Raw genomic sequence first — 14,797 nt, forward strand, 5'->3', positions numbered from 1 at the left:
TGTGTGGAAATAGTGAGGGAGGGAGGAATTCCAAGGCACTTCTGGTGAAACATCTCCACTGAACTGGGAAAAGCTCCAAGGAATTTCCCAGTCCAAGGTTAGCATTTTCTTGGAATACAAATCCACAATTCAAGTTTTCATTTAGCAACTGTTCAGAGTAACAACAACACTTTCAACCATACTCCATTCCAAACTATTGACCATTCCCAGCTAGCATCAGTACCTGGTGCAAACAATATGGTCCCCATTGTCTTATTCTGACCCACCACCACCCAAACAGTGCAAACCTTTACTCTACGCTCTCTCATTCTGTCCTGGTTCCTGGGCTGGATCAGATGGACCCCATTTGCTCTTACTCTCTTCCTGTGTGAGTGAGTGAGACTGGATTAAGGTGTAACACAACAAAATCAGATTCTACTAACTAGGCTGGAGAACAAAGCAGGTGAGGATTGAAATGTCTGATAGCACAGTAGCATTTATTAATAGAAAATTAAAACTCATCCTGGCACAAGGTGCAACTACAACGTCAATGCTCAAGACTTGGTTACATTAAAACTATTATGTTCTGTAGTGGTGAATTATTTCCATAGTTATAATTATCAGTACCACCATTTTACACTACAGGTGCACAAATTGCACAGCACTGCCTAGAGCACTTTGTGCATTAAGCAGTATAATATTTACATAGCTTAGAACCTAAAAAGCACTAACTGACATAACTTAGGAAAACTACTTGGAGCAACAATCTGGGCCCTGTAAACTACATCTTCTTTGAAAAACAGCTTGCCAGGTTAAAAGAAAAAAAAATCATAACTTGTATAAATTGTACCTAATCCTTGAAACATACAAAATAATTAACTAAATACATGAGATGCAGAGAAGAATTACTGGTAAACATTTTCATTCCTGGTGCATTATTTAATGGAAATACAGAGCCAATTATTGATACCGCACTTTATAAATTGCAAGAATACATATGAACAGCATCAATTTACAGAAACCCAGCATTTCAACAGGGTAAACAATTAGGCCAATCGAAAATTGCCCAAGCACGTGATCACCAAACTAACCATTTAAGAGGCCTTCCCCTGCAACCCCTAAAACCAATCACATATTATCGTACAGTAGCTGATTTTTGTTTCCAATCGCTCCATACATTTGAGTGCAAAGAAAAACAACTTTACTGAGTAGTACCGGTACACATTTTCCATCTAGCACAAACAGTGGGATTGGTTCAGAGTACCCTTGGACCACACTGAGAAATGCATTCCAAAGAATTGCTATATTTCCATGCTTTGCCTGATTCATGCACCACCTAAGTATTTTAAAAAGATTCTTTTACCTATTAGGAATATTCTCATTCCTGAAATTCCAAAAGAACTCTAAACTAGGAAACTCTTACACGAGGCACCCGAAGTAGAATTCACTGAAGGAATACATGTAACTATTATTATGAAGGAGAATGCACCATGAAATATTAGTTAAAGTATACTTTGGCATAAATGACACACAATCGATTGGGTAGTAGGCAGGACTATACCTTATCAACAAAAAGATGTTACACATATAAATGAGGCAGTTCATTTACTCAAAAAAACTAATATCAGTCCACATGGATCAGCATAAGGCAACTACTTTAGCCAAAGAAATGCAAAGAACTGATACCTGTTCACAAAGATCATACCTAGACATCAAATAACTTGTCAGTACTTTTCAAACATGTTATTTCAAAACACAAATAATCGGACCACATTAAATAGTTCATCTTTTTTTTGCTGACAAATTTATATATTCCGAAGTATTTTTAGTTCCATTTATAAATTGTAATACAGTCACGAATATGAAAAGCTCAATTAGCAGCAATTAAAAATTAATATTGTCAGCTAAGCTTCAAACAATGAACTATTTATTCAGGAGGTCTTAAATGGTGGACAAATTGAGAATATTTTGCTAGAATGAACTCAATTGGCAATACTAAATCAATATTTGTATACTACAATGTTTATAACCTTTTATATAAACATGTGGTTGGAGAGCCAAATATTAGAAGTGAAACAATTGGCTCAAATCAGGACCTACCATGTAGCTTTTAAAACAGGGAAATAAAGCAGACACATCTCAGATATTATTAATGGCTTACAAAGTTTGCATGTCCCAAAAGAACAGCTTCCACAGTTTCCTAAGCTCCTGGGAAAACTTAACATAAACTGAAAGCTCTTCCAGTCTTTAAAATGTGTTTCTTTTAAATTGAGTGGGTACTGACAAGAAACAATAAAATACGGAATTTTGCCTGCTATGCGATAGTCCATCCCAAGCATGCTAATGGGTTGAATAAAATAAGTTTATTATGTTTTTACAAAGCCTCAACTTCTACAGCTAAATGCAGTTTAGCAGGTAATACAACACAAGTACTTAGGACTTCAACCCATAACTAAAAGGTGAATCACACTAGGTCCTATTAAAACAGAAATATTTGTCAACAATCTCTTGCATTAGTTTGTGAATTGGTCCTGGTGCTAGTGTAGCATTTAGTCCTCAGGGATCCACTTGCGCACATCTGGGTGGCTCTAATATCCTGGCTATATTGCGAAGGACCGCTGATGGGCCTCCAGTTACACCATTGAATGGTCATTGTGTATCCCGCTCAAGATGGTATGGTTGAGGGAGGAAGCAGAACGATCGGAGCCTTCAGCTGCACCATTGCTGCCCTCATTCCGCTGGCAGCACAGGATCTGCTTGAAGGTGGCACTCATCTCCTTGTCACGGTAGGAGTAGATGATGGGGTTCATGGCGGAGTTGAATTCGGCCAGCAAGAGGAAGAACTTCTCGTATGTCAGGACATTGCAGTCAGGGCAAAACACATCGAGCAACAGCAAAACTAGTCCTGGAGTCCAGCAGATGATAAATGCCCCTAAACAGAAGGGAAAAACAAACACTTAGTATTCCACAAAGAATTTGCAGCATGGCTACTGGGCCCAACTGGTCCACACCAGTAATTTATGCTCCACATCATTGGTGAGGCCACACTTGGAGTACTGCGTTCAGTTTTGGTCATCCTGTTATAGGAAAGACATGGTTAAACCGGAAAGAATGCAGAAAATATTTGTGAGGAAGTTACCAGGACTAGAGGGACTGAGTTACAGGGTTGGCCAGGCTAGGTCTTTATTCCTTGGAATGCAGGAAAATGAGGGGTGACCTTATAAAAGTATTTAAAATTATGAGAAGGTGGATGGTAACAGTCTTTTCCCCAGGTAGGGGAGTCCAAAACTAGGGGGCATAGGTTTAGGGTGAGGGGAAAGATTTAAAAAGGGACCCGAGGGGCAACTTTTTCCCCCAGAGGGTGGTGATATTATGGAACGAGCTGCCACAGGAAGTGGTTGAGACAGGTACAATAGTATCATTTAAGAAGCACTTGGATAGGTACATGGAGGGGCAGGGCTTAGAGGGATATGGGCCAAATGGAGGAACTTGGGACTTGCTGGTTGGGCACTGTGGTCAGCATGGACTGGTTGGGCCAAAGGGCCTGCATCCATACTATATTGCTCTATGACTATATCCCTCCTCCCACCCAATTTCACTTCTTCTAATTCTGGAATACCCCTTTCAATTTTGGCAAGAGAGACAGAGGTAAAATATTTATTATATAACATTTACTGGGAGGGAAGCTTTCCAGGAACTAAGGTTTCTTCATTTAGCCAAATACAATCATTGTAATGAACATAGTTGATTCATCCTCGTTTGTGATTATGCATAGAGTCTTAGAGCACAGAAACAGGCCCTTCAGCCTAACTCATCCCTGCCAACCAAGATGCCCATCTAAGCTAGTCCCATTTGCCCACATTTGACCCATATCCCTCTATAGAGTAATACAACAAACAAGGCGAGAGAACAACACTGACAGGAAAGGTGGTGGAGAAACTGCTCTTTGGTGTTGCAGTGGTGATATAACAACTTACTCCAAACTACTTTATCAAATCAGGTCCTTCACCTTAAAAGTTATGTCTCTCTCTCTCCACAGCTTGCTGACCGCAATCTATTGGCCGTGTTCCTAGGCTCGTGACCCAGAGGCCAGGATTACTAATCCAGAGGCAAGCCTTCAAATCCTACCATGGCAAACAGAGAATATAAATTCTATTAATTAAATTATCTAGGATTAAAAACTGATCATCACTAATGGTGACTGGATTCCGTCAGGTTTGCTAACAACTTTTAAGGAAATTTCGCATCTTTACACAGTCTGGTTTACATACAATCACACTGCCATGGGTCTCAGTTTAATCTTAAGTGCCCTCTAAAATGCCTAGGAAACTATTCATACTAATAGTAATACAGCATAACATTGGGATGCATCTCTGTCATGTCCTGCATTGCAAAATAAAGGTTTCATTATCCTGGGAATGCCCAACTATGGCCTTCTCAGAGACAACTGATCTAATTTCCACCACAATGCTCAAAAAGAAGGTTGCACAAGGAACCATGTGAATTGATGTATGTAAAGCACCAAATTCATGCCAGGTGTACAAGCACAATTCGTGAGAACTGCCAGGTCAAATTTTCAGAATGATGCAGAAGGACATTAAATATGAACTTATGAAATGGAAGCACCTGGAGGTTAGTTAGCTCATTGAACCTGCTGCACCATTCATTAAGACTATGACTAATCTGATCACAACTTCAACTCCACATTCCTGCCTATGCCCAATAATCTTTCACTCAGTTGTTTAATATCCCTGCCGTAAACTATTCAAAGACTCTACTTCCACTGTCCTTTGAGAAATCATAACTTAGGGAAAATACCTTGTTGCATCTCATTTTGAAATGGGCAACCCTTATCTTTAAATCATTATCCCTAGTTCTAGTTTCTCCTACAGGAGAAAACATCCTCTCCACGTCCACCTTATCAAGGTCCTTCAGGATCTTATATTTTCAATCACATCCCCTCTCAGCACTCTAAACTCCAGCAGATACAATCGGCTCAACCTTCTTTTAACACCCCACCTATTCTAAGGTATTAGTCCAGTAAACTTCTCTGAACAGCTTCCAAAACATTTACATCCTTCATTAAATAAGGAGAGAATACTCTACACAATCTTCTGGATGTGAATTCACCAATGCCCTATATAAGGTAAAACTTCCCTACATTTGTATTCAATTCCCCTAATAATAAACAATAATACTTAAAAGCTTTCCTAATTACCTGTGGTCCCTATATATTAGCTTTTTATGAATCTTGCACTAGGTCCCTCTGTAACTCAGAGCTCTGCAATCTCTCGGCATTAGGGGATATGCTTCTTTATGTTTCTTGTCCAAATGGACAATTTTACATTTTTGCACATATGCTGTCTTCCAGTTCTTTGCCCATTCACTTAACCCATCTATATTGCTTTGTAAGATGGTGGCTACAACTTGCCTTCCTATCTTGGCATTATCAGCAACCATACCTTCATCCAGGTCATTTGTAAAATCTCCAAATCTACTGTTGCTTCCTCAGTCATTTCAAGGAGTGGGGACCTTCCATTGTTTATTTATACACTTTGAAAACCTGACATCTGAATATAGCTCTACATTCTGGCCCACTTAAATTGAAGCCCAGGACAATCCCTCTGGTACACCATTTGTAACATTGAGCCAACCAAAAAAAATCGTATTTATACCTACACTGTTTTCTATTAACCAGCCAGTCTTCTTTCTATACTAGAGGACTGTGCATTTAAGGTGTGATGGGGTAAGTTTAAAGGAAATGCGAGGCAAGTTTTGTTTTAATTTTTTTTCATTCTCCTCCCCACCGCCCCCCCCCCCCCCCACACAGAGTTGTAGGTGCTTGGAATGGGCTGCCAGTGGTAGTTGGGGGGTAGAAGCAGATTTGACAGTGGCACTTAAGAAGCTTTTAGATAGATACATGAATATGCAAGGAACGGAGGGATATGGATCATTTACAGGCAGAAGGGATTTAGTTTAATTTGGCATCGTGTTCGGCACAGACATTGTGGACAGTAGGATCTGTTTCTGTGCTGTACTGTTCTATGTTTTAGCCCCCCTTCTAACAATTTGCATCAAAATTGCTGACTTTGTCCAAACCAGAAAGTTCAGGCCACTCCAGAAACTTGAGCACAGGAACCTAGGCTAATCCTCCACTGAAGGACCCAGGGAATGCTGTCCTGGCAGAATTGCTGTTTTTCTCCTGCACCCCTCCCCCCCACACCCAAAAGACATTAAATCAAGTCCCTTCAACCCATTCTTGAACTTGGCCAGTATACCTGCCTCCACCACCACCCCAGGCAGCACATTCCATGCCCCAACCGCTCTCTGGGTGAAAAACCTCCCTCGGATATCTCCCTTAAACTTTAAAGCCATGCCCTCATGTATTGAGCATTGGTGCCTTGGGAAAAAGGCGCTGGCTGCCTACTCTATCTATTCCTCTTAATATTTTGTACACCTCTATCACATCGCCCCTCATCCTCCTTCTCTCCAAAGAGTAAAGCCCTAGCTCCTTTAGTCTCTCCTCATAATCCATACTCTCCAAACCAGGTAGCATCCTGGTAAATCTCCTCTGCACCCTTTCCAATGCTTCCACATCCTTCCTATAATGAGGCAACCAGAACTGGACACAGTACTCTAAGTGTGGCCTAACCAGAGTTTTGTAGAGCTGCATCATTACCTTGCGGCTCTTAAACTCAATCCCCTGGCTTATGAAAGCTAACATCCCATAAGCTTTCTTAACTAACCTATCTACCTGCGAGGCAACTTTCAGGGATCTGTGGATATGAACCCCTAACCACTCTGCTCCTCCACACTACCCAGAATCCTGCCATTAACCTTGTACTCCGCCTTGGAGTTTGTCCTTCCAAAGTGTACTACCTCAGAAAAGTCTCCTGTGGGTCATGAGGCCAATGCATATTTCTCTATCAAAACCACAGAATAAATTGCTGTTTGTGGAAGCTTGATCGACTGCTGCATTTCCTGGACTACAACAGAGGCTAAACTTCAAAAGTACCTCGCTGGCTGTAAACTGCTGCAAGAAGTCACCATCTTGCCTGCAATCTCTCTCAAACTCACACAGGATTTGCAGCATTTCTTTTATTGACGTAGGCTTGCAGTATTTTAGTTGTGTTTAGAAAGTCAGCGTGCACTGGTTTAGTAGTTATTTTACTGGAGTAGTCACTGATCTGTAGAATTCAAATTCAAGCAATTCAATAGATGTGGAATTATAAAGAAGGTATCGTTTGAGGCCATGAAACCACTGGATTGTTGTAACAACTTGACTGGATTCCTGCTGGTTTACTAATGTCCTTCAGAGAAATCTGCCCTTTTGGCTCAACTCATATGCTGCTCCTGACTCTGAGCTGTCCTCTGAAATGGCTCATCCAACCTCTTAGTTCAAGGGCTGCATGCATTACCTAAGCCAGCAACTCCCATTAACAACAAAAAAAGGCCAATCTTAGACCAAAATATGTTGTTTCGCTGAAATTTTTGCTGAGCCTTAGGGATTTAAAAACACCAAAACCCATGTTTCCTGTTGTAATCAGTGATGTAAATGAGAAGACATCAGAATCCAGCTGCACATTTTTGTGCGCCCTTGTGTGGCGCTTTGAACAAAATGGAATGAAGGTTGTAGTGGTGATCCTAAAAGAAAAGTAGTTGGTGAACTGAAGCCCACACTGCTTCCGAGCTAGAAGACTGGAGCAGCAGAAACATTATTTCTGCAACACAATCCATTGCACACCTTACTTTTTAAGGCATCAAGTCCCAGGGTGCCTGAAAAGACATCTGTTTGGACCACAAAGTGGCCTCAGGTTTGGCCTCATCCACATCTCATTTCTAAAAATAGCCCAGGCTTGCATCTTTCACCTTCCATAAACCAAAAGGGTCATCTAATCCTCCACTACCCCAACCAGAATTCTGTTCACCCCTCAGCCCTGTGCTCTCTGACCCACAGTAGTTCCCAGTAAAGCAGTGCTGCATGTTTAAAATTCTCACTTGTTTTCAAATCCTAACCACATCACTTCTTTGTGACCTTCTCCTGCCCTTCAGTCTAATTCACTGAATCTCTTCAGGCAAGCACTAGCTTGTTTGTGACAGGGTGGAGATTAGCTGGGAATCTTTCCAAGAAACCTGTAGGTTGGCAGCAGAAGCACTGGGAGGAGGAGATGACCACATGACAGTGAACCGATCACATGGATACAAGTGTGGGAATGCTCTGGGAGTTGTCACAGACTTGATGGCCTATGTCATAAGGATAAGCAGCCAACCCCAACAGCTTCCAGACCATGGGTGTAAAACATTGCACCCATGCTCCCAATTTAGGGTACACATTCACTGAGCATGGGTGTACCCATACAGCTACCCAATAACTTCCATAAATCAGCAGAGGCTCTGTATTTGTGCCTCCCTGGGCATGAACTGGAGAGCACCTCCCACAAAAGAAGGGCACTGCCAGCTACTTTCAGTCTGTTTTTCTGGGCTGGTTTCAATCACCTGGGTGATAGGTGGAGTGGGAGAGGAATTCCCAGATACCCTTCCAAATCAGCCAGGATTTTTTTTATATCAGCTCCTCCAAGGAGATCAAGAGGTTTGGACTGGGGTGGAAAGCTTATACATGGTGACACACAAGGTACCTCAGTTGTCGGAGAGACCAGGAGCCCCAGTTACCTTCGCCCATCCACTAATGTCCACATGCTCATTTTATGATTGTCAAACACAAACTGGTAGGCACAAGAAGTTGTTTTTACTACAAGTAAGGTAAAGTTGAGGGAACAGGATGCTCTGACACTAAAAGATCTTTGATAAGTGTTAGCAAAATAGCAAAATTCAAAACAGCAAAAGGGAAACACAAAATTACATGGAAAGATAGAGATAAAATATAATCCTCTGTCAATATGAACCTCAGAGCTGAGGGAGTGAACAAAAGGACACATCCTCACACCAATTGGCCCTAGTCTAATACAGTTGTGGGATCAGCTCTTGCTCACATCATCAGACACCTAGTCAGAGGTTCAGATCCGGCCAGGTCAAGGTTCCTATACGTGCTTTGGGTAGTAGGTGGCTAGAGTAATGCATATGTTGCCCCTCCCTTCCTCCCTCCAGGAGACTCAAGACCACGGTTGACAGACTTACACAGCTCAGGCTGACCTCAAATGTCAAACTTCTACTCATCACGGTGGGGAGTAGAGGACAGAGTCTACTGGTAGAGTTGCACAGGGACCAGCTAGAGACAAGTGGCCAGTGATGAACATCTATGTTCCTCGTGCCAGATTGGGGTGGGATAAGGTGGGTCAGAATGTCCGAATGGAACTCTAATTACTCATTCTTTTCTCTCTGCCTCTGAAGAATGAATCAGTCTTATTTATCAGAAGAGTCTTTGTTTGAACCACAAACACAGGCTAAGTGCCATTAAGTGGTGGTGATTCACATTCACGCAGAATTGGACCGAATGTAAACAAGCATTGTTCATGCAGTCTGATATTTGTTAGGATATCTTGTGGGTGTGGTTTCTTTAGCTCTGTCCACATGCACATCACCTATTGTGATATTATGGTCTTTTTCGTTCTGGCTGTACCAAATGGCAAAACTGCGTTGTTCACAGTCATTACTCCATGCAACTGACAGCAAATTTAGAATTCACTCGGATTGATAAGAATTGCTGTCTTTAACAGAAATTTAAGAAGAGATCAATGCACCTACATCACCACACTGCATACTTGCAGTATACAACAGAAGGGGAATTTCTAGCTCAAGGTATTTACAAACAAATCCCTACTTAAACTACCTTGAAGATTTTATATTCTGTTGTATGGAGGTTAAAATACATTTTTAATCAAGCAAGCTAAATTACTGGTTAGAAAAATTAATTTTATTTAAAATCAGACAATTTATGTTGGATTCAACTTCCCTAATATTTCAAAATAACAGGTTTTTAAAGATATACATTTTTTCTTTTTTCTCTCCAAGTTTATTTATGCTACTTCAACTTTTACCTTAATCATATGGCTGTGTCCCAAACACTGCTTAGCACTCTGAAGATGATCAAGTAGTAAATTAAAAATTGAACCTTTTTTCCTGGTTTCTTGTCTGAGAATCAGCCAACGTAATGGTTTCACCTCTGCAGGATGCCTGGTATCCCTTTGAACCAACTCCTTGTGACTGTGCCAACACTGTAGTGAGAACTTGCTCTTTTTTGAGAGCCTGATGGATCTTTGTGGTTAACTCTACCTGTAGTCAGTAGCAGGCAACATCATTTGCCACTATTGCAGATTTTGGACCATTTTTCCTCGTAAGTAGGCCAAGATCTAATCCTGGAACTCCCTCTGCAATGGCATTTTCTTCACCCTCCAGATTACAAATGATTTCACCAATATGATTGCACTGGAGAGGACGCAGAGGAGATACATCAGGATGTTGTCTGGGATGGAATGTGTCAGTTATAAGGAGAGACTAGATGGGCTGGGCTTGTTTTCATTTGATTGAAAGAGGCTGAAGGGGGACACGATAGAGGCAAACAGAATCATGAGGGACATAGATAGTAGGCAACATCCCTCAAAGCCGAGCTGTCTATAGCCAGAGGACACAGGTTTAGGGTGAAGGGCAAGAGGTTTGCAGCGGATTGCAGGAAGAACTTTGTCACCCAGTGGGTGGTGGATTCTGGAATGCACTGCCTGAGTGGGTGAATGAGGCAGAGACTCTCACAGCATTTAAGCATCATCCAGGCGAATGCCAAGGCATAGAATGCTATGGACTGATTGCTGGTAAGTAAGATTAATGTCTAGATGAAGGGTCTCGACCCAAAACATTGACTGCCCATTTCCCTCCACAGATGCTGCCTGACCCGCTGAGTTCCTCCAGCAGTTTGCTTAATGTAATGGGTACTGGATGGTGAGCATGAGCGTGGCGGGCCAAAGGGTCCACTTCTGTGCTGTAAGGGCACTTAGGGCTGGGCAATAGGTGTCAGTCAAAAGTGAATGAAACCCGACAGTCTGTTTTTGAATGATGCTGGTTGATGGATAAATAGTTGCCCGGGACTCCATGAGATCTTTATGTTGATCAGAGAACTCAGTACCCCTCTCAGCCCAAAGCCAACCTCAGCAACAGTGCCGTGCTACCGCAAGACAGATTTCATGGAAAACTTAGGTGACACTCGCTTTACAAATATGGTTGGAGACAAATCTCTGGTGTTTCCAGGCAATTAATCTTTCCAATAATGCAAATTCAGCCCATACGTCCTCAGCAGTTTATATGCAAATGTGTCCGATTCAACTCTTAAAAATTGTTTTCTAAACCTTTGAAGGGTTAAGGCACCAACTGGAATTTAGGAGTCTTTTGCCAGTACTCTTAACATCACCCGCATGCCGTAAATGGAAAATTACTTCACATACAGTTGGAAAATAATAATGGCTCTGAGATAGAAGACCATGGAAAATTCTGGATAAAGCTGTGGTTGAAGATGTGCCAACTGGACCTCTTACATTTACCCCTGACGAGATCATTGATCTCCAGTGAAGCATCCACAGCCTGTATACAAGTCTAAATTAAAACCCGAGCAGAAGAGGAAAAGGTGTCAACTGGCTTCATCTCAGCTGCTGAATTTCCATCACACATTCTAGGATCGATGTTAGACTACAGCGTCATTCTGCTAGCCTGCCACTCAACCTCTGGCCTCAAAACTCTGCCACCTTCTTCCTAATATTCAGATTTGCAGTGGCTCTTATGCTCAGTTCTCATCACCATCTCTACAATCACCTCCAGCACTACACACCTTCCAGGTATGCATGCCTGCAATTCCGGCCTCTTGATCATTTCCGAGTTCTGTCCCTCCATCATCAGCAGACATGCCTTCAGCCATCAAGATCCCAAGCCTTGGAATTACCTCCAAAAACCTCTCAATCTCTTATTACCATTTCTTCAAATTAAGCATTTGTTCATACCTCCTGCTATTCTTTTGTACATCCTACTGGAATGCACCTTTTGGGAACACTTCTGTGTGGTGCCTCAAGGCGGTGGCATCCATCACTAAGGACCCTCACCATCCGGGACATGCCCTCCTCCTGTTACTACCAACGGGGAGGAGGTACAGGAGCCTGAAGACCCACACTCAACGATTCAGGAACAACTTCTTCCCCTCTGCCATCAGATTTCTGAACAGTCCATGAACACTACTGGTACAGCACTGCAGTATGGTACTGCACACAGTAGTGTAGCAGTTAGTGTAATGCTATTATAGTGCCAGTGACTTGGGTTCAATTCCAGTCACTGTCTGTAAGGAGTTTGTACGTTCTCCCCGTGTCTGTGTGGGTTTCCTCCGGGTGCTCTGGTTTCCTCCCACATTCCAAAGACTTACGGTTTAGGAGCTGTGGGCATGCTATGTTGGCGATGGAAGTGTGGCGACACTTGCGGGCTGCCCCCAGAACATTCTACGCAAAAGATGCATTTCACTGTTTCGATGTATATGTGACTAATAAAGAAATCTTATCATTATTTCTTTTTCTTGCAGTATTTAGTTTTGTAATTTATAGATTTCTATAAATTGCACTGAACTGCTGCCGCACAACAACAAATTTCACGTCATATGTCAGTGATAATAAATCTGATTCTGAAGCATTTTGGTCTGTGTTTACTGTATTACTGTCATTGTAGTGATCCGGCCTCTGCAGTAACATAATGTTGGTCTGCAAAAAGAGGGGAACAAAGATGATGGTGGTTTAGAATTTTTGTATTGGCCACCAGACCAGGCATTTTCCATTTTGTTTGAGAAATAAAATTTCTCTTCATACCCTTATCCACTAGCAAGCAATAACAAGACTGGGACAAAGTTTCCCTCTCAATCCATCCTCTCAAAGATTTGAAAATTTTTACCAAATCACCCTTAAAAAATAAAATTGCAGGAAATTCTAGCCTGGTTTATGTCATGTCTCCTCATCATCTAGCCCTTGCAAATCGAATGCAGGACTAGCCCTGATTATAGGTCCTTTCAGCTTTTGTGAAGGTTCAGCAGCTTCCTGGCAGCTTTTTGTACATTTCTGCAGAGTTTCTCACTCACTGATGTCAGCTGATGAAGTGATGCCAAGAGTTACCAAAGTCCAGAGAGTGGAGCTTGTCAAATGGATTTGGTAAATGGCCTAAAACAGTTGATACTATTCTTCCCTTACAGGCAATTCAAAAGTTGCTTCACTTTCAGGTGAGAAGTTAGGAAACACCTCTACACAGAGTCAGAGAGATCTGGGGCTCTCTTCTGCAAACTGCAGCTGGTGGTTAAATCAATTGATAGTTTTGAAATTTTAGATTTTTTTCCATACAAGATGCAAAGAATCTTAAAGGATATGGATAAAATACAGTGATATTACTCTGATCTCACTGTAAAGGTCCTCCCCAGGTTATCAATGCCCAACTTACAGACAACCCCTACATACAACTGAGTGTTCGGGAGACCGGTGGGATGGATTTGGTAGCTGCTGTGGGGCTGCAGGCATCTTCCGCCAAGTGGGAAGGGGCCACTTCCGTGTGCCTTCTCTCTCCACCCCCTCCCTCCCGACCGAGCCACAACACTCGGGGCCTGGATGGAGCCGAGCAGAGATGTGAGCATTGAGCAGAATTGTGCTCACACACCAAGTCAGTGAGACCAGCTAGCAGCCACTCTCCCTTCACCTGCTCACTCTCCCAGCACAGCTGTTTATTTCCCACTTAAAAGCAGTTGGTGTCATGAACGGTTCTCAGGAATGGAAACCTGCTATAACCTGGGGACTGCCTATATATGATGGAACAAGTCTGATGGGCTTAATGGTCTCCTGTTCCTCTGGTACAAACAAAAGAACTGCAATGAGATGTGCATTTTTAAAATATCCATTGATGAAATATTCAGAAGCTTAAACACAAACTTTAATATTCTAATTATAAAGTAAATGAAATGTTAAAAGTACATTTGTTTGAAATGTTAGGATTTTGATTTCTTCTGGCTGATGCCCAGATTGTAGTGGCACCAACCACTAGATGGCATTCAGTATTACATTGGTTGGTGGATTTGTTAAAGTCAGGCCAGTTCTCCCATGGTCACATAATTTCTTTGCTGCAGAGTCATGGAGTTATACAGCACAGAAACAGGTCCTTCGGCCCAACCTGTCCATGCTGACCAAGGTGCCTACCTGAGCTAGTCCCATTCACCTATATTTGGCTCCTATCCCTCTAAACCTTTCCTATCCAAGTACCTGTCTAATTGTACCCACCTCTACCACATCTTCTGGCAGCTTGGTCCATACACCCACCACCATTTGTGTCTGCCCCTCAGATCCCTTTTAAATCTTTCCCATCTCACCTTAAACCTATGCCCTCTAGTTTTAGACTCCCCTACCCTGGGATAAAGACTTTGACCTTCCACCTTATCTGTTCCCCTCATGATTTTATAAATAAGATATCTTTATTAGTCACATGTACATCGAAACACAGTGGAAAATATCTGTAAGGTCACCCCTCAGCATCCTTCGCTCCAGGAAAAACAGTCTCAGCGTATCTAGTCTCTCCTTATAACTTGAGCTCTCCAGTCCCAGCAACATTCTTGCAAATCATTTCTGCACTGTCTCTAGTTTATTTACATTCTTCCTACAGCAAGGTGACTAGAACTGCACACAATATTCCAGGTGTGGTCTCACCAATGTCTCAAAATGTAACATGCCATCCCACTATCGTACTCAATACGTCCTGTCCGATGAAGGCAAGCATGCCATACAAGTTTCTTCACCAGCTTGTCCACCTGTTTCACTACTTTCAGGGAACATGTACTTCTACCCCAAGGTTTCTCTGTTCTACATCACTC

General features: G+C 42.2%; 1 protein-coding gene across 9 annotated transcripts in view; it reads right to left on the reverse strand.

Moving 5' to 3' along the window:
• Window positions 1–2,323: 2,323 nt before the first annotated feature.
• Window positions 2,324–14,797, reverse strand: part of lpar1 (lysophosphatidic acid receptor 1) — an 81,923-nt gene continuing 69,449 nt past the window's right edge. For all 9 annotated transcript variants that reach the window (XM_052020292.1, XM_052020283.1, XM_052020284.1 and 6 more), the window contains one exon: window positions 2,324–2,911. In XM_052020292.1, the coding sequence (XP_051876252.1) occupies window positions 2,613–2,911 (299 nt within the window). In that variant the 3' untranslated portion in view covers window positions 2,324–2,612. The remainder of the gene's footprint in view (window positions 2,912–14,797) is intronic.

The sequence above is a fragment of the Pristis pectinata genome, chromosome 7, assembly GCF_009764475.1.
Source record: "Pristis pectinata isolate sPriPec2 chromosome 7, sPriPec2.1.pri, whole genome shotgun sequence".
In the NCBI taxonomy this organism is placed as follows: Eukaryota; Metazoa; Chordata; class Chondrichthyes; order Rhinopristiformes; family Pristidae; genus Pristis; species Pristis pectinata.